The 21772-nt window shown below is 42.9% G+C and overlaps 2 protein-coding genes across 2 annotated transcripts; both read right to left on the bottom strand.

The window, feature by feature from the left end:
• Window positions 1-901: 901 nt before the first annotated feature.
• On the bottom strand, window positions 902-8807 carry LOC144326784 (vomeronasal type-2 receptor 26-like). Its single transcript, XM_077923600.1, has 6 exons — window positions 8584-8807; window positions 7568-7865; window positions 6282-7088; window positions 4508-4729; window positions 3040-3166; window positions 902-1806 (listed from the first exon to the last, which is right to left on the bottom strand). Exons 1-6 carry the CDS (start codon window positions 8805-8807, stop codon window positions 902-904), a joined length of 2583 nt encoding a protein of 860 aa, XP_077779726.1.
• A 7011-nt stretch (window positions 8808-15818) lies between these two features.
• On the bottom strand, window positions 15819-21553 carry LOC144326783 (vomeronasal type-2 receptor 26-like). The gene is made up of 6 exons (XM_077923599.1): window positions 21351-21553; window positions 20466-20763; window positions 18953-19768; window positions 18241-18468; window positions 17419-17545; window positions 15819-16723 (listed from the first exon to the last, which is right to left on the bottom strand). The coding sequence occupies exons 1-6, from the start codon at window positions 21551-21553 to the stop codon at window positions 15819-15821; spliced, it is 2577 nt and encodes an 858-aa protein (XP_077779725.1).
• Between the last annotated feature and the right edge of the window lie 219 nt (window positions 21554-21772).

The raw sequence follows: 21772 nt of genomic DNA, 5'->3' as shown, positions 1-21772 counted from the left end.
ATTGTTAGTATTACTTTTATTGTTGATTAGATTTCTATGTTGCCCCTCCTCAAAAGGACCCCCATTTCCTTCCTTGTCATGTTGCAGCTTGGAATGTAACTGATTGTTCTGTGAATAATATTTCATGCATGAATTTCTCACAAGAAAATTCAGTTTATTTTTCTGCATCTGAGATGATTCTTATCCCAAGGCACTTTACAGTGCTGCTTCATTTAATGATATTTTCTTCTCATGTTCTAATTAAAATCCAGCCATTATAACTCAATTTTACGTTAAAAAAGTAAAAAAATTGTCCAGTAGCACCTTAGAGACCAAATGAGTTTGTTCTTGGTATAAGCTTATGTGTGCATGCACACTTCTTCAGATACACTGAAACAGAAGTCTGTTAACATAATGTTTGTGAAGGAAAATACAGATATTAATTTTATCTAAAATGAAGAGCAAACCATATCTCAAAGTTTAACATGTTTTAAATGGCATTTTGCAATAGGGAATAAATTATTCCTGCCATGTTTATTCCCCACTCCAATAGCCCTCCCATTGTGCTATATATATATCGCTGTAAATAATGTATCCGTGCCTCTGTTAACTGTTCTTGAATCAAAAGAATTCACTACTGAATTCCACTTTTTTTATTCTATTTGTTTTAGCAGTCCTAATCAATTTTCATATTAAATAAATGAGCCAAAGAGTATGAATTTTAAGAGGAAGACACTCAACTTTCCAAGTTAAAATAGCACAATTAAAAGTAAAATTCAAACATTTAGACACTTCTTAAAGGTTTGAAAAGTAACCATCAGAAAAGGAGTCATGCCTTTAAATCTAAGAAGCTACATTTGCAAGGCAAGTATGTCTTTTTCATCATTGCTGTGCTGGACAACAGTTGTCAAAAATGAGTCATTTAAGAACCAACTTTTGTTGTCAGATGCTCCTTTGTGTTCAGCTCAGGCCTGAGTACAATGATGTAGCACTTGGGAAAGAAGATGCAGCCCAGAAGCCCAGCACTGGAAGCCAAGATAGAGAAGACCTGCACGGACACCATGTATTTCCCTTTTGTGCTCAGGTAGGAGGGAACAAAGGAGACCCAAACGCTGCAGAAGACCAGCATGCTGAAGGTGATCAGCTTGGCTTCATTGAAGGCCCCAGGCAGCTTCCTAGCTAAGAAAGCCACTGTGAAGCAGATGGAGGCCAGGAAGCCCATGTAGCCAAGGGCAGCATAAAACATGGCAACAGACCCTTCATTGCATTGCAGGATGATCTCTCCAGCCTGGGAGCTCATGTCAGACTCTGGGAAGGGAGGAGAGATTCCCAGCCAGATGATGCAGATGGCAACTTGGACACTGGAACAGGAAATGACAATGGAGTTGGCCAGACTCTTCCCCAGCCATCTCCTCATCGTGTTTCCTGGCTTTGTGGCCAGGAAGGCTAGCACCACAGTGATGGTTTTTGCCAACACAGAAGAGGTGGCAATTGAGAAGATGATGCTGAAGGCCATTTGTCGGAGAAGGCAGGTGGCTTTCCTTGGCTGGCCAATAAAAAGGAAGGAGGACAAAAAGCAAAGCAAGAGGGAAACAAGGAGGATATAAGAGAGGTCCCTGTTATTGGCTTTGACTATGGGAGTTTCATTATACTTAATGAAGATTCCTAACACAAATCCTGCAGTTAGGGATAAAACGATGGTCAAGGAAGCCAGGAGAACCCCCAAATATTCTTCATAAGCCAGGAAGGTGATAGTCTTGGGGAGACATTGATCTCTGGCCTTGTTCGGATGTTGATCTTCTGGACACCTGGTGCAATGTTCAGCATCTGGAAAGAACAAGCATAAGATCAACCATATATCCTCTGTACTGCATTTGCAGACAGTGATACCAAAGCAGTTCCCACTAGAAGAACATATAAATATATCCAATAAAAATAATTGTATATGACTCAGGACATCAGGAATCAATATAAATAATGTCAATGATAATGGACTACTTGAGGCAACAGGTATGCCATCCATTGGTGGGGAAAACAATGGGGGGGAGCATGGCCTAAGGGTCATCTAATCCACCTCCTTGCAATGCAGGAATCTTAACTAAAGCATCCAGGACAGAGGCCATCCAACATCTGCTTAATAACCTCCAAGGAAGGAGAGTCCATCATTTTCAGAGGGAGTTTTTCCTCATGTTTAGTCAGAATCTCCTTTCTTGTAACTTGAAGACATTGGTTCGGGTCCTACCCACTGGAACAGGAGAAAACAATGTGACAGCCCTTTAGATATTTGAAGATGGCTTTAACAGGCTTCTTGTTTCTTGTGCGCCAGGGGATGGGTGTCTCTCCCAACACCACAGAGAAAGACAAATGGAGATAATCAGAGAATGATGGCTGAATTGCATTTTCTGCATTCTTCTTTGGTTGGAAGACGAACCTGGCTCTCACCCACAGTTTGGCTGGCAGTCTGGCACTCGTTTCTCCATGGAATCCAAAGACAGGCAAAGTCACTGGGTTTATGGAGCAACCCGGCTGCCGTGACCCCCCGATCCTGTCCCTGGAAGCACAGGTTATCCTGCTAATTGGCTTTTTTAATTGGAGTAAACTACAGGCATTTGCTAGAGATGATGAGAGAAGAAGCTGCAAAAATAAACTCAGCTACCAGGATTTAAAAGGTTTGGATTGAGAGGCGGTTTCATTCGGTCAAAGAGATGATGGGGGGGGGGGGAGGGGACACTAGACTTCTGTTGATGCAGCCTAGAAAAACATGAGATGTTTTTGCTTATGCATCATACTGTTGACTCCTGTTAAGCTAGTGATCTACTAAAACCCCTAGATCCTTTTCACGTGTACTAATGGCAAGCCAGGGGTTCCCCATCTTACAGCTGGTTATTCATGCCAAAGTGCAGAACCTTATATCCCCCCCCCCTTATTGAAATTCATTTTGTTAATGTGGGCCCACTTCTCCAATCTGTATTGATCATCAGTTCTAAATTTTCCTCTGTATATTGGAATGAAGCGATTTCCTCTTCCTCAAGGGCAGCCCTTTCTGCTGGCGTCACCCACCTTCCTGAGTGGAGATGGTCCCTTCTGCACAGGGAATGCAATCATAGCAGCAGAGTGGCATTCCTTCCTGAACACGTTTGACCAATCCAGGGCTGCAACTTTCCACACACTTGGAAGGAGGCAAGGTCTAAGCAGCAAGCAGCAAAGAAATTGTGTTAGCCCTCTATCCCCCCCCCCCATGGAAATGAGACAGAGGCTTGTGAAGGCCCAGGATTCTCATGTGGACCTTGCAACTAAGAATAAGGCTGAAAAGACCATAACAGTTGTGTAGTTGTTTGAGGTCCAGGTGGCCCAAGTGGTACTGAATGTACATTTCTAGCTTTGGCCGGTTGGCTAGCCTAGGATGTTCCTGGTAAGGATTAGGTTACTCTCAGTTATCCACACTCTGCTAACCTTCTGTTTCTACTATTGTGGGGCTACTCATGAAGAAAATCTGGAAGCTGCAGCTGGTGTGAAGTGAAGCAGTCGGGCTGTACAGTGTCAGGGCAGCCAAGTGGGATTGAGGCAGAAATGTGGGAAATGGCTCACTATCACATCCTGCACCCCAGGATGGAATGCAAACAGGATGCCCAGTTTTAGTTATCTTATAACTAGGATGGGCTAGGTGAGAAATGGGCAGGACTTCTTCCCTTCAAAGCCCTTTCCCTTCTCTATGAAGAAGACTACTATTAAAAATCCCAAATTTCCCAGTAGGCAGTTGGCTCTGTTAGTAGTCAGTTGGCACTACAATCTCCAACAAAATTTATCCAGAATTCTCAAGGACCAACATACAGATGCTTAAGGACAGTTATACTCTTCCAGATCCATTGTTCCTTGCTCTTTAGTGTGGGTTTCTGTGAGGAAATGGGCAAGCTCACTTTCCTACAGGCTTTTTCAAAATCGTTAGGTATCTCTGTTGCCGTTTAGATCAAGGTGTTTATCTTTTCTGTGAGTTGCTGCCTGCCTGAATCATTCAAAAATATCCATATATGTGGAACAGAAGTGAATATCTGTTACTTCTGTTCCATATAATAAACCCAACTTTGTTTATTCCTTTGGTGCGAGAACTTCTTGTGGGCTTTAGGATAAAGGTGGACATGTATTCATAACAAGCCCATGTCAGGACTCCAGCGAAAGACCCTAATCCTCTCTTTAGTGTGTCCTAGATTGTCAAAATATTGAATGTTGATGCTGACAGGCTAAACCTCTCTTTAGTGTGAGTATGAATGCATGTGGGTTCATGACAATTTAAATATGGTAATGGCTGGGGGAAACCGTGGCCACCTCATCTAATTACTACAATAAGCAACCCCCCGGAAATTGCACTCCAGAACAGTTGAATCCTACATATTCACAGCTTGACAGAGATTTCATGCTAGGTTGTCAAAATGTTCAAAGCTGATGTTGACAGGCATTTGAAGGCAGCCCCACACAAAGCAGGAGACCATGATTAGAGATTAGATAAAATGCAATAGACGGTATCTCCCACCTTGTTGAGCCTTTTGGGCAACACATCTGCATCAATGGTGCACTTTAGCTCTGAGGATCCCTGTCTCTTGATGCTCCCAAACCTCACTCTAAGGTTGGTCCAATTGGGAAACAGCACCCAGTTCACGATGTCCCAGTCAGCTCCCACTTCCCCATTCTCATCCAAATGCACTCCGTCCATGGAAGAATTGTAAAACTGGGCATTTCCCAGGAAAGGGTGGAGCTAGAATGGCAGAGAAAAGGGCAGTGTTTGGAATATGGAAAACAACAATGGCTATCCAACTTTCAATTCCTGGCTCTCCTCTGACTTGGATCTGGGTGCAGACTCAAGTAGCTTTGAGTGTGGGCTACATTGAAATTTATGCCTGGGTATATTTGCTTAGGCCACCAATCTGTACACAGTTATTTGGTTGTATTCCCCATTCAACTTAATGATAAAAAGATTGGTTTAATGAATATTAATATGATACTAATGAAAGGACACCAAAAATTCTACAAGTGTCCATGTATATCCAACTCCATCCTGATAAGTACATGAGACACCCAGATAATATAGGCTCCCATCGCTTGGACAAAAGCTGGAGCTTAGTGAAACTCAGTAGGTTCCAACATAGAACCCAGGTCAGGAAGGAAGAAGCCGCAAACCAGAGGTTTTCAACCTTTCTGAGTCCACGACTCCCTTGACCAACTACATAATAACTGTAAAAATAATTTATTATTTATACCCCACCCCCTGGTTCTTCAGGGGGGAGTTGTGGAGGGTCGTGGGGGCTGGGGGCTGCTGTGGCTCCTGGGATGTGGGCTGCTCCACTGTGGTTCCTACTGCCTGCTGGGGGAAGGAGGAAGGGAAGGAAGAGAGAAAGAGAGCAAGGGGAGAGGGGAGGGGAAGGAAGAGGAAGAGGAAGGAAAAGGAGGTGAAGAAAGCAGTGGCACACAGTGCAGGAAGCCAACCCATTTACCCTTGGGAAACAGGCAGGTCTTGGCCTGGGGAAGCGGCGCCACTCACAGTCAAGTGGGAGGGAGGGAGGGAAGCTGATGCTGCCTGCAGCTCCCCTGACAACCATCCAAGGCACCCAAGGGAGCCACAGCTCACTGGTTGAAAACCGCTGCCATATGGGGAGAGGGAGCCTGCAACACCATCTCTCTTGCCAAAGGGAATTCTTACATTGGGGGTTAGGGGTCTTGCTCCAAATGGGACACTGCAGCCAAAGAGGAAGGATTGGTGTCCATTACCAGAGGGACCTCTTGAGAGTCCCATGGACTGCAAGAAGATCAAACCTCTCCATTCTTAAGGAAATCAGCCCTGAGTGCTCACTGGAAGGACAGGTCTTGAAGCTGAGACTCCAATACTTTGGCCACCTCATGAGAAGAGAAGACTCCCTGGAAAAGACCCTGATGTTGGGAAAGATGGAGGGCACAAGGAGAAGGGGACGACAGAGGACGAGATGGTTGGATAGTGTTCTTGAAGCTACCAGCATGAGTTTGACCAAACTGCAGGAGGCAGTGGAAGACAGGAGTGCCTGGCGTGCTCTGGTCCACGGGGTCACGAAGAGTCGGACACGACTAAACAACAACAACCACCAGAAGGGCAGTGCCCTCTGAGGGACTTTTGTGTATGGGTGGGGGGGGCACAAAGAGGATACAATTCAGGGCACTTCAAAAAGCAGTTTGATAAATTTCACCCACTACATTCCCCAAGTTCTCAGACCTTCCCCAATTCGATAATTCTGGACCGTCATATTGGGCAGAGATGTCAGTTATGGAAAAGGAAATACCTGCCATGGCTGTAGCCTTTGAACTTCCAGACTGTCCTTCAACCTCCACTTAGATCTGGACAAATATGCAGCATTTAAGGAACGTGCCACAGCATGGACTGTGTTGTAAATCCTGTGACTGTCTGAAGAGAGGATTCTTTCCAGATCGTCTTGAGGAAGCATCTCCAGATCTTCTCTCTCTCTGCATCTTGTCCGGCCTTTCACTGACAATGCATGCTTTACATAGGAACAATTAAAGCTATCCTCCCAAAACTTCTTGATAAAGAAATAGCGACTAAAGTCATCATGTTGTGCCCAATTATTTTTCCCAAGAAAAAAAGAAAAAATACCCGGAATGTGCTGGTAATCTAAACCACTGAATATTAAGTTCAAGGAGATGTCCCACATCGCTGTTGTGATCAAGACTTTTCCCGCAGTGGGTTTTTTAAAAACATGAATCAACTTTTTCACAATTGTCAGCCCTGCTGTTAAATAAATATTTTCTACATAGTAAAGAAATACATTGACTTGTCCCCACTCAATGAATTGAGAACTACTGAATGTCAAAGTGTTAATGCCTAGTTTTAGGATGAAGCCTTGTGAGAAGGCAACACAAATGCCGCTCTTTGTAAGCAGAGGCGTCAAGGTCTTCACGAACCTCTCTCCGTTGTCGGTGTCTTGAGTCAGAAGACCAATGAATGTCCAGTTGAAGTGAAGGAGCAGCTTGACAATTCCGGGGTACAGGGCATCTTCTTGGGGGACCATCCTATAGAAAAAGGGAAACTCCCTCTTGTCATTCAGATCTCGGGAAACAAAAGCATAATTGACCTGGCAAGAAGAGGAAGATTGTTAGATTGTTTTTATTTTGGATCAAAGCTGCAATATTTGGATCAAACGAATAACAAATAATTTTATTGTGAAGATAAATATTTTCCCCTGGGCTTTCCTTGACACATAACATTGGACTCTGTTTCTGTCTCTAGAAATATTTTAAAGCAGTTTTTTAAATTTGTTATTGCATTACTGCTTCCCTGATTTTCTTTTGCATATCTTGCATCATTGAAGTGTTACTGTTTTTGCTGTACACCACAACAACATTTTTTAATTCTAAGGTGGGTTGTAAATGTTTTGAATTAATAAACAAAATACCAGTGTTTTGCTCACAAAAAAATGTTTCCACTTACTCCAATTTCTAGTAGCATGGCTACCAGCACAATGGGCGTGAAGTGCATAGAATCAGCATTTGACACACACGGAAGGAAAGTAAAGGTGGTATGAGAACAGGCTAGACCCCTCTCCATTCTTACCTGTGGGATTTTATAGATGCCCAACATGGTGGAAATCAGGATGGAGTTCTGAGAGTCAGAGTCAGCCCCTTCAAGAACAGCGAGCGGCTGATTCTGTTCCCCACAGTTGAAGTTTGGGACATTCACCTGCCCAGCAGAGAGCAGGTCTGCCAAAGCTTCATACGTCACCCTTTCATGAAAAAAGTTATCATGGATGCTGTAGCCCAGTGTGATGTTGGGCAAGAGCCTGGGATTCTGGTTGATCTGCTGAATGGCAAAGATGAAGGACAGGGACAGCCAGTAACTTGTTCCTGCTTTCCTGCAAAAATGTACATAGCACACAATCATTATCCAGCATTCTACCAATATATCACATTCAGTTCTGCCTTTTTGACAAGTTTTTAAAGGTAATAGTGTTTCATGCAAGATCCCAGGGTGTGGGTGGCTGGATAGTCTTTTCAACTAAAAGTTTTTATCTTTTGGAAAACAGAATGGATGCAGATGATCATTCTAGTGATGGAATTAGTCATGCCCAGCCCTGCAATGAACAATGGCTGATAGAAAGATTTAATGGAAGCCAAATCCCAAAACTCAACAGCTGATCCTCATTTAAAGAACAAGAACAGATAAAATATTTTAAAGGTTCATTAAATGACAGGACACATTTACTGTTGTCTCCCTGCCCCCCTTCTTTCGTGAATTAGAGTGACTTCATTTGAATCACAGTGTCTTGTGCTCGTGATGTTCTCTGGGGGTCTTCTGAGTGTGTGGTTCTCTTGATTTGAAATCAGTGATAACAACCGCTTATGTGGTAAATCCTAGGGTTCATCACAGCTTTAGACACAACTAACCCCACCCTAGAATTTCCAGGAAAATAATAAAACAAAAATAGTTTTTAAAAAGCAAAAAAGTGCAGAAGGTGCCCTGGCCCTTTCCACTTGCGAAACCAAGAATGAACCCCTTTAGCCTGGGAATTGGGACTCATGAATTTGTTAGCTAAAGGAACATCTCTAACCCCATTCCATGAAATGACTTACTGTCTAAAGCTGGTAGAGGGAGACTCCTTGAAAGTGTGTGGAAAAAATGTAGCTATCGTGGCAGAGACGAGCCCACTCATGAGGTGGTCTCCTGGTCTGGAATAACTGAATGGGTCTAGTTCATCTCTCTCCAGAGTCAAGGGGCATTTCACCTTCACTCCACATTCCACATAAGGCAGAAGCAGCAGCAACAACAGCAACAGCAACAGCAGTAGCAATCCCATTCTGGAACTGCTCCCTTCCTTGTGACTGCTCATCTCAGAGAATTATTTGATGAAGCCAAACTCTTTTTGCTTTCCTAATGTGGATGGAGCCCAACTACAGCTTCAGTTTTGAAGGGGATGGAAGTCAACCTCAGACCTTCATAATCCAACTCACCTGACCTAAATTCCAACCCAAACTCTCATTGGAACAAAAGGCATTTATACCCCCAGTCTTTTCCAAATGCAAGATGTTGCCTCATAGTGCTCTTGATTCTCATGTTTACTTCAGTGCACTCAACTGCGATCTGTGAAGTCTCTGGAGCTTGCTTGAGACGATGAAAGAAAATCACTATGATTTTGATAATTACAAAGGAAAGAAGCAGCAGCTCTACAACATCCTGAACAGTTTATGAATATTCATGTGCAGGGGTAGTAGTTGCGGGGAAAACATGTTTGTGAAAAGAAGAAGAAGAAGAAGAAGAAGAAGAAGAAGAAGAAGAAGAAGAAGAAGAAGAAGAGGAGGAGGAGTTGTTTGGATTTGATATCCCGCTTTATCACTACCCGAAGAAGTCTCAAAGCGGCTAACAGTCTCCTTTCCCTTCCTCCCCCACAACAAACACTCTGTGAGGTGAGTGGGGCTGAAAGACTTCAGAGAAGTGTGACTGGCCCAAGGTCACCCAGCAGCTGCATGTGGAGGAGCGGAGACGCGAACCCGGTTCACCAGATTCCGAGACTACCGCTTTTAACCACTACACCACACTGGCTGTCCTAGGTCTAGCTCCCATTTCTGAGACGCCAAACCCTCCTCACTTGAATTTAGGGACACCAACTTTAGGGGACCCTGGGAGCCCAGACAACCCCCCCCCCCCGTGGATGCTCAACCTCCACCCCTTACAGCTGTCGCCATGCGCCGTCCACAGCCGTCCACTGCTGTCCATCACCACTTCTGGCACTCTGATGCCCCAGTAACAACTGGGCTAGGACCTGTGTTTGCGCTAAAGCCTGTACATGTCATCATAATCATAATCAATTTTATTTATACCCCGCCCTCCCCGGCCAATGATGTTGTGGCATTGTACACGTGCTGGACACCCACAGTATAGGGCCCGAGTTGGTGCCGCTGCTTGAACCCCAAGTCACTTTTGCTCAGGACAGGCCCATCCTGACGGCCTTACATTTGATATTTTCCTAGAGGGAGTGTTTCCCTCTCACAGCCAAGTTGGAAGGAAGTTCATTCCAACTCAGTATGTCTTCTAACTCAGTATGTCTTCTAAGCCAGTGCTTCCCAACCTTTGGTCTCTAGCTGTTTTTGGACTACACTTCCCATCATCCCTGACCACTGGTCTTGCTCGCTAAGTATGATGGGAGTTGTAGTCCAAAAACAGCTGGAGACCCAAGGTTGGGAAACACGGTTCTAAGCAGACAAGAGTATGCTCCCATGACTTCAGTCCCTTATTCTCTCTAACCAGAGCAGCTCTTCTCTGTGTAAACTCCAGTCAAGAAGCAGTTCCTCAAGGCTTGGGCCAGAAGAGAAGGGGGAGGACGAGCAAGAGATATAGCTGATGAAAGCAAGCGTGGTGGGAAGAGACTGCTGAATTAATTTTGAATTCCAAACATGGCTGAAAGTGAAGCATGACGTGGGGAAGGTCACACTCCAAGTCTGCACTCTGGAAAGGGAGTTTGGAAGTCGATGCAAGCAACTTTTTGAAAAACAACCTTTGGACATCTCCAGTGGCTTAGCCATGCTTACCTCTCGCCCCATGCTATCTGGGCACACGTGTGTGCTTTAAAGCTCCAAGTGGTGGTTTGTCTTGGCTGTTTATTGTTAAATATGCCTTTGTATTCAGATCAGACCTCAGCACAATAATGTTGCACTTGGGCACGAAGATGCAGCCTAAAAGCCCAGCACTGGAGCCCAAGATGGGAGCTGACAGTGGCTTTGAGACTAGAGAGGCTGCACTTCCCGTGCTGCTACCTCTGCTCAAAATGATTTGGAAGAGGTCCTAATCCATTTTCATTTAAATTTGTATTTTTAAATACAGGAACTGCAGGCACTCAAATGAATGAATGAATTTATTACAACGGTCACAGACCAGTTCCAGCCCACATACAATATCAAGAAAGTCCATTAAAAGTAAAGCTTAATCATTTGGACACGTTTTGAATCCATCAGAAAAGGAAGCTTAAAAATTGTTTTTTGCAAGTTGAACCCAGGTGTGCACTAGCTGCATACAAGGTAGTATTCTCACACTGAAACATTATGGATTCTACACTTGCCAGATTTAAATCTGAAGGCCAGAGCAACAGAGATCAATATAAACTGAAACATGCAAAGTGGCAAATACATTTCCAGAGAGGCTGATTCTGTCAGATGTAGCTATTTCTGAGGAGGAGACAACCTCTTCGCACAAAATTACCAGCTTCTATACTTTCCATTTGCTTTTGCCAAGCATAGTTTCTGATGTCGAATTGTTCACATTCCCTTTGGTGAGCATAAATACCAGGACATGCCTACATGCAGTGCTATTTTTCTAGAAAGAGAGGGGCTGGAACTCACCCTTCTTTCTCTTAGAATGGCAATGGTGCCCACCTGAGAGGTGCCAGAATTGAGTTCCTCTGAGTTCCAATTGAAAAAAGCCCTGTCTACACGAGGTCATCACATGCATCCAACTGTTCCCCTTCCTTTATGTCTGAGTCTGATAACTTTACTCCTCCAAAAACCACCCATCTCCTTCCTGACTACCTAAAATCAACATCACTGTCCTGTCCAAAGCCAAAACTTCCAGTAATGTCCTTCCATGTAGTAATTTTTCTTGTAGAACTTTCTACTTGATTCTATGATAGCCTTACAGTTAGGAATCAAATGTCCTGTTTAGGTTTTTTCTTGTCAGGTGCTCTCTCAGGTTCAGATCTGGCCTCAGTATAATAATGTAGCACTTGGGAATGAAGATGCAGCCCAGAAGCCCAGCACTGGAAGCCAAGATAGAGAAGATCTGCACAGCCACCATGTATTTCCCCTTGGTGCTCAGGTAAGAGGGCACAAAGGAGACCCAAACGCTGCAGAAGACTAGCATGCTGAAGGTGATCAGCTTGGCTTCATTGAAGGCCCCAGGCAGCTTCCTGGCCAAGAAAGCCGCCGTGAAGCAGATGGCAGCCAGGAAACCCATGTAGCCAAGGACACCATAAAACATGGAAACAGACCCTTCATTGCAATGTAGGATGATCTCTCTGGAATGGGAATGCATGTCAGACTCTGGGAAGGGTGGAGAGGCCCCCAGCCAGATGATACAGATGACAACTTGGACAATGGAACAGGAAATAACAATGGAGTTGGCTAGATTCTTTCCCAGCCATCTCCTCATCGTGTTTCCTGGCTTTGTGGCCAGAAAGGCTAGCACCACAGTGATGGTTTTTGCCAACACTGAAGAGATGGCAACTGAGAAGATGATGCTGAAGCCCATTTGTCGGAAAAGACAGGTCACTTTCCTTGGCCTTCCAATGAAGAGCAAGGAGGACAAAAAAGAAAGCAGGAGGGAGATGAGGAGGATATAGGAGAGGTTCTGGTTGTTGGCTTTGACTATGGGAGTTTCTCGGAATATAATGAATATTCCAAGCACAACACATGTGGTTAAGGATAAGAATAGGGCATTCACGGACTGAAGCCACATTGCTATTGCCGGAGAGCGCTGACTTTTTCCTGTGGACAATTGGACTTTAAACAACTACCCGTGAGTAGAACGGAAAATTGGATTATTAAACATTTTTAATTTGGCACCGAAGCGGGAAGGTTCCAAACAGGAAGTCCGCCTTCCGCTTTTGTAAATAGATTGAAGCAAAGACATTGCAAGCTAAAGTCTGGAAAGTTTTTTATAAAGGATTAAATCTCCATTGGCTGAAATCACTAAACCCCCCTTGGAAGCAGGAGAAGACGGGGGAAAGTTTAGATTGTTTAAGCCTGCAGGAGAGAGAGTGAAGAAAGATAAATTACCACCGTTTTGAACCTGGGAACGGGCTGCCAGGAAGACTGACGTTTTGGGAAAGTTCATTGACTGTGAATAAAACGTATGTTGACAGATAGTGAAACAAGAGAAACATATTGATTCCAATGTTTCCTTTTGCACTTAAAAGGAGCAAAATATTTGAAAATCGAAATTAACTTTGTTAACTTTGTTGCTGGACCTGCTTTTAAAAGGACGGATACAAATAGAAATTGTTTCCCCTAGAGGGAGCTTTTGAAACTGTTGCAGGAGTGGAGCTGGGGAATTCACCAGCTGCAGAGATTAAAGATCGTGAGAATTAGACATTGACCTTGAACAAGAATGTGGACACAAGAAGCCTTAGTGATTGCTTTTTGCAAAACAAGTGCCTTATTGGAACAGCTTCATGAGAAGATGGATGCAATGATTACTATAACTGACAGTTTTGGACAAAGAAGGATTGATGTGGGACAAAAAGTGAATACTTATACAGAAACTATTCAGGAACTGACCCAGGAATCTGCTTTGACATGGCAAGCTGTGGAGAAGACAAAGGAGGAGGTTGTTGTTGAACCTCAAGTAATACAAGGGGAGAGAGCCTTGGCCTTGCATGAACATAAGCTGTTGCCTTTGAAGACCGAATCTGGAGAAAGTCAGAATTGGAGAGATGGAGCCCCGCTTGGATTGGAGAAGGAAAGTTGGAAAGATCCCCTTATGCAGGGATGTTCTGGCTTTTGGGATCTGGCTTTGGGCCAGGGGGAGTATGGAGTGGTGGGGGCTTTTAACTTGGGAGGGATTTTGAAACATGCTTTGAAATATCCTTTGGATTTTAGTGCTGACTATGGAGAATGGGCTGACCTGTCGAGAAGGGATAAAGACATTGTTAGGTTGGAGTCTCCCCGAGATCTACTCCTCAGTGACAAAGGAAGGAAATTAAGAACAAGATCAGCAGAAGACAAAGTAAAGTGCAGGTATAAATATGAAGAAGAACTGCAGAAGGGACATGGAAAAGAGTTAAGAGCCTCGGACAGAAGATCACCAGGTTGAAGGACTAGATGGAATGGATAGAAAGGACTGACAGAACCCGAGACCAGGGAGAAGAGACGGTGGATGAAGATTGGAAGAAAGTTTAAAAATTTATTTAGAGAAATATTGTAAAATTAATGAGTGTTAGAAAAATGTTGGAATGAAACTATTCGGCTTTAGTAGAAATGCTATAAGGAGTTATGTACATATAAATTTTAAGTTTTAGGGCTTTTTAAGGTAAAATAAATTAAGACAATTAAATGACAGAATATAGTGAAAGATGGAAAGGATTTGCTGAAATAATTAATAACTAGAATACAAAAAAGGGAGGTGTGAGGAGGTCGATGAAACAAGTTAATGAAAGATAAAGATATGGGAATATTGGATTTGTTTTTAATTTTTTCGCTTTTGTTTTGTGTGTTTTGTTTTCTTTTTTCTTTTTTATTGACTTGTATTGTTTAATTTTTTTTCTTTCTCTTTTCTCTTTTTTACTTTTTTGTCTGTAATTTTAAATTTTCAATAAATATCATTATAAAAAAAAAAGGATAAGAATAGGGCAAAGGAAGCTAGGAAAATCCCCAAAGGTTCTTCATAAGCCAGGAAGGTGATGATCTTGTAGAAACATTGATCTCTGGCTGTGTTTGGATGCTGATCTTCTGGACACCTGGTGCAACGCTCTGCATCTGGAAAGAACATAAGTCACTATCAAAGGGCTTTGGGCTCTCTGGTAAAAATAATCTTCCTTTCTTCTGCCTCAAAGCTTGCTGACATAGTTCCCAACAGAAATGAAGGGGGGAAACCTAGCACTCTTTCTTGTGGGATGTAATCCATTGGAGCAGTCAAATACAACATCCCTTGTTTCCCTAGAGTGGGCGCAGGCAGGGAGATGTTACTCCAGTCAGTATAACTTCCTGTTCCACTGGTGACTTGCATGTTTCCTGGGAGATGGGCATGGCCCTGTCTGACTCCATGAGCCGAATCATCCAGCCATTTTCTCTCTCTCTCGCTGCCATGCTGCTCTCCTGCAGCCATTTTGTTCTCTTAATGTAATTTGGCTCTCAGCCAGCATCACATAAACTCAATCTCCATATGAGATGAACTCACAGTTTGTTATGTAACTACTAGCTAAAGCCTGCCTTTCAGGGATCAAACTAAACTGAATGTGAGTAATCTTGTTACTTTTAAGGAAAGACTCATATGTCTTTATTCTTTTAAGAGGGATAAAAGGGGACACCAGGAATAATCCATCAGGGCAAGCCAGATTGGATTACTTAACTGAAGAGATTCAAACGAATCTGGAAACTAGCTTCCTGCTATATTCAGGGGAATCTGCCCTCCTACAACACTCACTAGCATGAGTGAAGGAAGGATAATACTTAATCAATATATCCTTTCCTAATATCCATAACATTCTCGCATTTCTCACTAGCTCAAAAGGAACTAAGTCTTGAGGCACCTTGAAGAGCAACAGATTTATTAGGGCACAATTTCCTCAGTATTTTTAACATAATGTTTGTGAAGGAAAGTATAGATATTAATTCTATCTACAATGGAGAGCAATCCATACCTCAAAATTTTAAATGGCTCTTTGCAATAAGGAATAAATTATTCCTACCAGGTGTATTCACCACTCCTAAGAATCCTCCCATTGTGGTCTATATATCTATATATCTGTAAATAATGTTTCCATGCCCTTTGTTAACTGTTCCTGAATTGAAAGATTTCACTCTGAAATCCGCTTTTTTACTCTATTTGTTTTAGCAGTCCTAATCAATTTTCCTATTAAAGCAATATTTTGAAATGCAGGAAGTGCCAAAGAACCTGAATTTTAAGAGACATTCAGCTTTCCAAGTAAAAATAGCACAATTAAAAATAAAATTTATACATTTAGACACTTCTTAAAAGTTTGAAACGTAACCATCAGAAATGGAGCCATAAACATGCCTTTAAATCTAAAGCAACATTTGCAAGGCAGGTATGTCTTTTTCATCATTGCTGTGCTGGATAACAGTTGTCAAAAATGAGTAATTTAAGAACCAACTTTTGTTGTCAGATGCTCCTTTGTGTTCAGATCAGGCCTGAGTACAATTATGTAGCACTTGGGAAAGAAGATGCAGCCCAGAAGCCCAGCACTGGAGGCCAAGATAGAGAAGATCTGCACGGCAACCATGTATTTCCCCTTGGTGCTCAGGTAGGTGGGCACAAAGGAGACCCAAACGCTGCAAAAGACCAGCATGCTGAAGGTGATCAGCTTGGCCTCATTGAAGGCCCCAGGCAGCTTCCTAGCTAAGAAAGCCACTGTGAAGCAGATGGAGGCCAGGAAGCCCATGTAGCCAAGGACACCATAAAACATGGCAATAGACCCTTCATTGCACTGTAGGATGATCTCTCCAGCCTGGGAGCTCATGTCAGACTCTGGGAAGGGTGGAGAGATTCCCAGCCAGATGATACAGATGACAACTTGGACAATGGAACAGGAAATGACAATGGAGTTGGCCAGACTCTTCCCCAGCCATCTCCTCATTGTGTTTCCTGGCTTTGTGGCCAGGAAGGCCAGCACCACAGTGATGGTTTTGGCCAACACAGAAGAGATGGCAACTGAGAAGATGATGCTGAAGGCCATTTGTCGGAGAAGACAGGTCACTTTCCTTGGGTGGCCAATAAAAAGAAAGGAGGACAGAAAGCAAAGCAAGAGGGAGGTGAGGAGGATATAGGAGAGGTCCCTGTTATTGGCTTTGACTATGGGAGTTTCTCGGAATATAATGAATATTCCTAGCACAACACACGTGGTTAAGGATAAGAACAGCACAAAGGAAGCTAGGAAGATCCCCAAAGGTTCTTCATAAGCCAGGAAGGTGATGATCTTGTAGAAACATTGATCTCTGGCCTTGTTTGGATGCTGATCTTCTGGACACCTGGTGCAACGCTCTGCATCTGGAATGAACACAAGGAATATCAACTTTATTGCCTTATGTACTGTTTTTCATTAAGAAAAAGTAATACCAAAGTGGTCTCCACTAAAAGAAAACCTAACTATATTCAATAAAAATAATTACATATAACCGGGGAGAGCATTTTTTGGTATTAATAATATTACGGGACAGGAAAACCTGAGGCAATTGGAATGTCTTCAATTGGTGGTAAAAACACTGGGGAGAGGATTCCACATACTAAGGGAATCACAAAGCCCTCAATAATATTTCTGACAGGAATAAAAGAATTTTAAGCCATGGTAACCCTTTTCCAGAAAGGATGTCCATGTTAGGATAAGAGTGCTGAGGCCAAAAGCTTCTAAGATGACACTCAAAAGGGACCTTGTTCGACTCAACTGTATGAAACATTTGTGCCTGACAATCATCTGGGAGTTCATGGTGCCTCTTCTGCCAAGTTTGACTAACCGTCAAAGTAATGTCAAATTCCCACATCCCAGGATTTTCTCCCACTCTGTGTAGGCTTCCAATTGTCATTGATCCTGTCAACACAGCATATATGAACACCCAATGGGGAAAATGCCCAGTTGTGTTGTAGCAGTACATCAGTTCTAGAACTCCCCTTTAATAAACTGTGGACACCAGAAAGGTCCTTTGTCCTCTTCCCCAAGGGCAGGTCTTTCTTCTGGTGTCACCCACCTTCCTGAGTGGCCATTGTTCCTTCCGCACAGGGAACGCAGTCATAGCAGCAGAGCAGCATTCCTTCCTGAACTACCTTGAAGAATCCAGGCTGGCAACTTTCCACACACCTGGAAGTAGGCAGGGGCTGAGCATAAAGGGGCATCAAGGAAAACGTGTTAAGGCTGATGTGTTAAGGATGATAACAATATTTTGTTTAATTATTTTGAGCCATATTTATACACTACTTTATTGCAGCAAAACCTCTCATGAGAATGTGCCCCTGTTTGATCCAAGCCCTAGTTCCTTTTGCTTCCCTTCCCCTGTTGCTCAGCTCTGTTTCAGTTTCCCCCCTTGTACATGATAAAGTGTCATGATCACTGTATTAATCAGAGGTAGCTAAACTTTATTCATTTGAGATCCATAGTTAAATTTCCTAGAAGGGTTCAAGTTAGGAGTCCATCTCTTTTTGCAAACAAATCTATTGCACACTTTTCTGGAAGTTGTTCCATAGAACATGGATTTACAGGAGCAGTTCAGGAAATATTGCCAGCACTGAGGCTGCTAAAAGCCACACTCTCTTACGAATTTTAAGTTTTAAATGGTTTAAATATGAGAGGGGAAGGGGGAAACCAGTGGCCACATCATCTAGTTACTAAAACACCCTCCTTGAAATTGCACTCCCATAGCAGCTGATTCATGCATATACAGAGTTTCACAGGGACCCGCAGTTAGATTTTCAAGGAATACAAGAAGCATTTAAAGGCAGCGCGACACAAAACATGGTGGCATGATTTGAGCTTATGGGATGGGAAATCCAATAAAACGGAAAAATTTCCCCACCTTGTTGAGCCATTTGGGACACACAGTGGCATTCTGGTCCATGGTGCACTTTAGGTCTAGGGATTTCTGCCTATTGATTCTCCCAATCCTCTCTCTAAGAAGGGTCCGATTTGGAAACACCATCCAGTTCACAATGTCCAAGTCAGCTGTCAGGTCCCCCTTCTCATCCAAATACACTCCGTCCATTGAAGAATTGTAAAACTGGACATCTCCCAGGAAAGGGTGGAGCTAGAATGGCAGAGAAAAGGATCGCATATGGAACAGGGGAAACAGCACTGACTATTCATCTCTGCACATTACTCAGACACTTAATACAGGCTCCAGCAACACACATAATCTTTGGACAAAGGATAGAGCTCAGTGGAGCTCAGTTGGTGCCGAAATATCACAATAAACAGGAGGGAAGAAGGCTATGGGAGAGAGAGCCTGTGCAATGCCATCTTCCCTGCCCAAGGGAATTCTTATGTAGGAGGTGGGGGTCAAATGGTCCACTGCAAGGCAAAGAAGAGGTTAAGCCAGTAGTAGGAACTGTTACCAGAGGGACTATCATCTCAGAGGAGATGAAAAGGATCCAATTCAGGGCACTTCACAAAGGGGTTTGCAAAATCTCACCTCCCCACTACATTCCTCAAGTTCTCCAAGACTACCATTCTGGAATTGTACACTTGATTGTCACGTTTGGCAGAGATGTCAGTGATGGGAAAGGAAATACCTGCCATGGCTGTAGCCTTTGAACTTCCAGACTGTCCTTCAACCTCCACTTTGATCTGGAGGAATATGCAGCATTTAAGGAACGGGCCACAGCTTGGACAGTGTTGTAAATCCTGTAGCTGTTTAGAGATAAGAGTCTTTCCAGATGATCTTGGGGCAGCATCTCCAGTTCCTCTCTTTCTCTGCATCTTGTCCAGCTTTTCACTGACAATGTATTCTGTAAATGGGAACAATTAAAAGCTGTCTCCCAAAACTGCTTGCTTGCAAAGAAAAAGGCATCAAAATCGTCATATTTTGTCCATTTATTTGCCCCAATAGAGAAAGAAAGAATACTGTGGAAATGCTGGAAATCAAAACCATGGTTGATGCAGCTGACGAAGTCTATGCTCAAATCCCACATAGATGTTGTGATGAAGACTTTCCCTGCTGTGGGTTTGACCAGCTGGTCAAATATTATTTTTCCAAGTCGTATTCCCAGCGAGAAATAAGTAGTTTCTACATAATAAAAAAATACATGGACTTGTCCCCACTTTTCAAATGGAGGAACACTGAACCTCACACTGTATGTATTAAGTTGTGGAATGATTAGTGAGACGGCAACACAAATGCCACTCTCTATGAGCCCAGGTGTCAATGTCTTCATGAACCTCTCTCCGTTTTCAGTGTCTGGAACAATGAGACCAATGAACGTCCATCTGAAATGATGGAGCAGCTTGACAATCGCTGGGTATATGGTGTCTTCTTTGGGGACCATCCGATAGAAAAAGGGGAACTGCCTCTTGTCATTCAGAACATGGGAGCCAAAGGCGTAGTTGACCTGGCAAGAAAAGAAGGACTGTTGGCTTGCAATGTTTGGGATCAAAGCCGAAATAATTCTTACCCCCAATAACATATATCTGTTTTGTAAAGACACACTTTTTTTGCCCAAACTTTCCTTGGCACATAAAACTTGATGCCATTTTTATGTTTATGTATTCCCTCAGTTCCTGTTTTCATCTTTTAAAATACGCTTTTATACTTCTATTTTACTGGTATTATACTGTACATTTCTTTCAACAATTTTGTTACTATTTTATGTTGTGCAATGCTAAAATGTTTTTTATTTATTGAATGCGTTATAACTGTTTTCAATTGAAAAACAAAATATCAGTTTCACTCAGGGAAATCTTTTCTACTTTATTCCATTTTTAGTGGCATGGCCACTAGAATGAGGGAAGTTCCCTTCCTCCTCATTTTATATGCACAGGCATACACACACACACACACACACACAGAGAGAGAGAGAGAGAGAGAGAGAGAGAGAGAGAGAGAGAGAGAGAAATCAGCATTTGAAACAAAGGGAAGGGAGGAAGGACAGGTAGTATCAAAACAAGAACAACAATTCTTCTGACCATTCCTTATCCCCTTTCTTCAATACCTTGACATCCAATGTCTTCCTCATTCTGAGTTGATACTACCCAACACTTTCATGGCTGAGAACCTCAGCCAGATGATCCCACCATCTCCATTCCTACCTGTGGCATTTTATAGATGCTCAACATGCTTGAAACCTGGATGGAGTTCTCAGAGTCAGAGTCAGCCCCTTCCAGAACTGCAATCAAGTTATTCTGTTTTCCACAGTTGTAGTTTGGAACATTCGCCTGTCTAGAAGAGACCAGGTCTACCAAAGCTTCATACATTATCCTTCCATGAAAAAAGTTATTATAAATATTGTAGCCCAGAGTGATGTTGGGCAGGAGCCTGGGATTCTGGTTGATCTCTTGAATGGCAAAGAAGAAAGACAGGGGCAGCCAGTACCTCGTTCCTTCTTTGCTGCAAAAAATATCACATCATATCCTCCAGCATTCAGTGACTATATCACTTCCAACTCTTGCTTTTTTTGGACAAGCTTCTAAGGATAATCTAAAGTCCTGGATTCTATTTCTAGAATTTAATCCTCCTAACACTGATCCAAGTTCAGATTTTGACAGCCAATCCCCACTTGATGATGCCTGAGTGGTGGAAAAGCCTTGTTCAATCAAGACCCATTATCCCTTGGAAAACAAAACTAAAATAGAGTGAATTTTTCATGATGGAATTAGACGGGCACAGACTTTCAAATAACAATAAGAGACAAAAGGTTTTTAAAGGCTCATAAAATGACACGGAACATCTATTGCTCTCTCTCTCTCCCCAGTCTCCCCCAACGCTTTAATTTTTAAAATTATTTTTATTGATTTGTTCTTAAAAAGAAGTGCAAACAGTAAAAAAGAAAGAAAATAAAGATTTAAAAATTTATACCCTAAAGCTTCACAGCCTGGAAGGTCTAAAGTACACAGATACACCACAGTTCCGGAAGGATGAATAAAGATAAATATTGAATAAAGCAGCAATAACCAAATCACCATAAATGGACTTACATGATAAAGGTGGTAGAGGGAGACTCATTGAAGTGCTGTGGATTAAATATTGCACCTGTGGCAGAGATGACTCCACTAATGAGGTGGTCTCCCGGCCTGTAATAATTGAATGGCTCTAGCCAATCTCTCTCCAAAGTCAAGGGGCATTTTGCCTTCGCTCCACAGTGTGCATGAGGCAGGAAGATCAGGAGAAGCAGTGCCATTCTGTGCCTGCTTGGAACACCTTCCTTTCCTGTGACTGCTCCTCTGAACTAGAAGATAATTAGATAATGTTGATGGAATGCAACCAAGACTTCACACCTAGAAGGGTTAGAAATCAGCCTTGCACCCTTGTATTGCAACACGCCTGTCCTAAATCTGAACCCAAACTGTCAGTGGTACAGAAGGCCTTTATGCACCAATTCCTCTCTGCTCTAATGATA

The sequence above is a fragment of the Podarcis muralis genome, chromosome 2 (genome assembly GCF_964188315.1).
Source record: "Podarcis muralis chromosome 2, rPodMur119.hap1.1, whole genome shotgun sequence".
Lineage (NCBI taxonomy): Eukaryota > Metazoa > Chordata > Lepidosauria > Squamata > Lacertidae > Podarcis > Podarcis muralis.
This window is presented reverse-complemented; position numbering and strand designations above follow the sequence as displayed.

What these genes read in the sequence shown, in the direction of transcription:
- LOC144326784 (XM_077923600.1), bottom strand. Translation starts at nt 8,807, where the DNA reads ATGGGATTGCTACTGCTGTTGCTGTTGCTGTTGTTGCTGCTGCTTCTG. An exon ending in AAAGGCTACAGCCATGGCAG is followed by an intron (nt 4,730 to 6,281) that starts GTATTTCCTTTT and finishes CTGCCATTCTAG; the next exon opens with CTCCACCCTTTCCTGGGAAA. An exon ending in GACCATCTCCACTCAGGAAG is followed by an intron (nt 1,807 to 3,039) that starts GTGGGTGACGCC and finishes TGTTCTTTCCAG; the next exon opens with ATGCTGAACATTGCACCAGG.
- LOC144326783 (XM_077923599.1), bottom strand. Translation starts at nt 21,553, where the DNA reads ATGGCACTGCTTCTCCTGATCTTCCTGCCTCATGCACACTGTGGAGCG. An exon ending in GCATCTATAAAATGCCACAG is followed by an intron (nt 19,769 to 20,465) that starts GTAGGAATGGAG and finishes TTTTCTTGCCAG; the next exon opens with GTCAACTACGCCTTTGGCTC. An exon ending in AAAGGCTACAGCCATGGCAG is followed by an intron (nt 18,469 to 18,952) that starts GTATTTCCTTTC and finishes CTGCCATTCTAG; the next exon opens with CTCCACCCTTTCCTGGGAGA.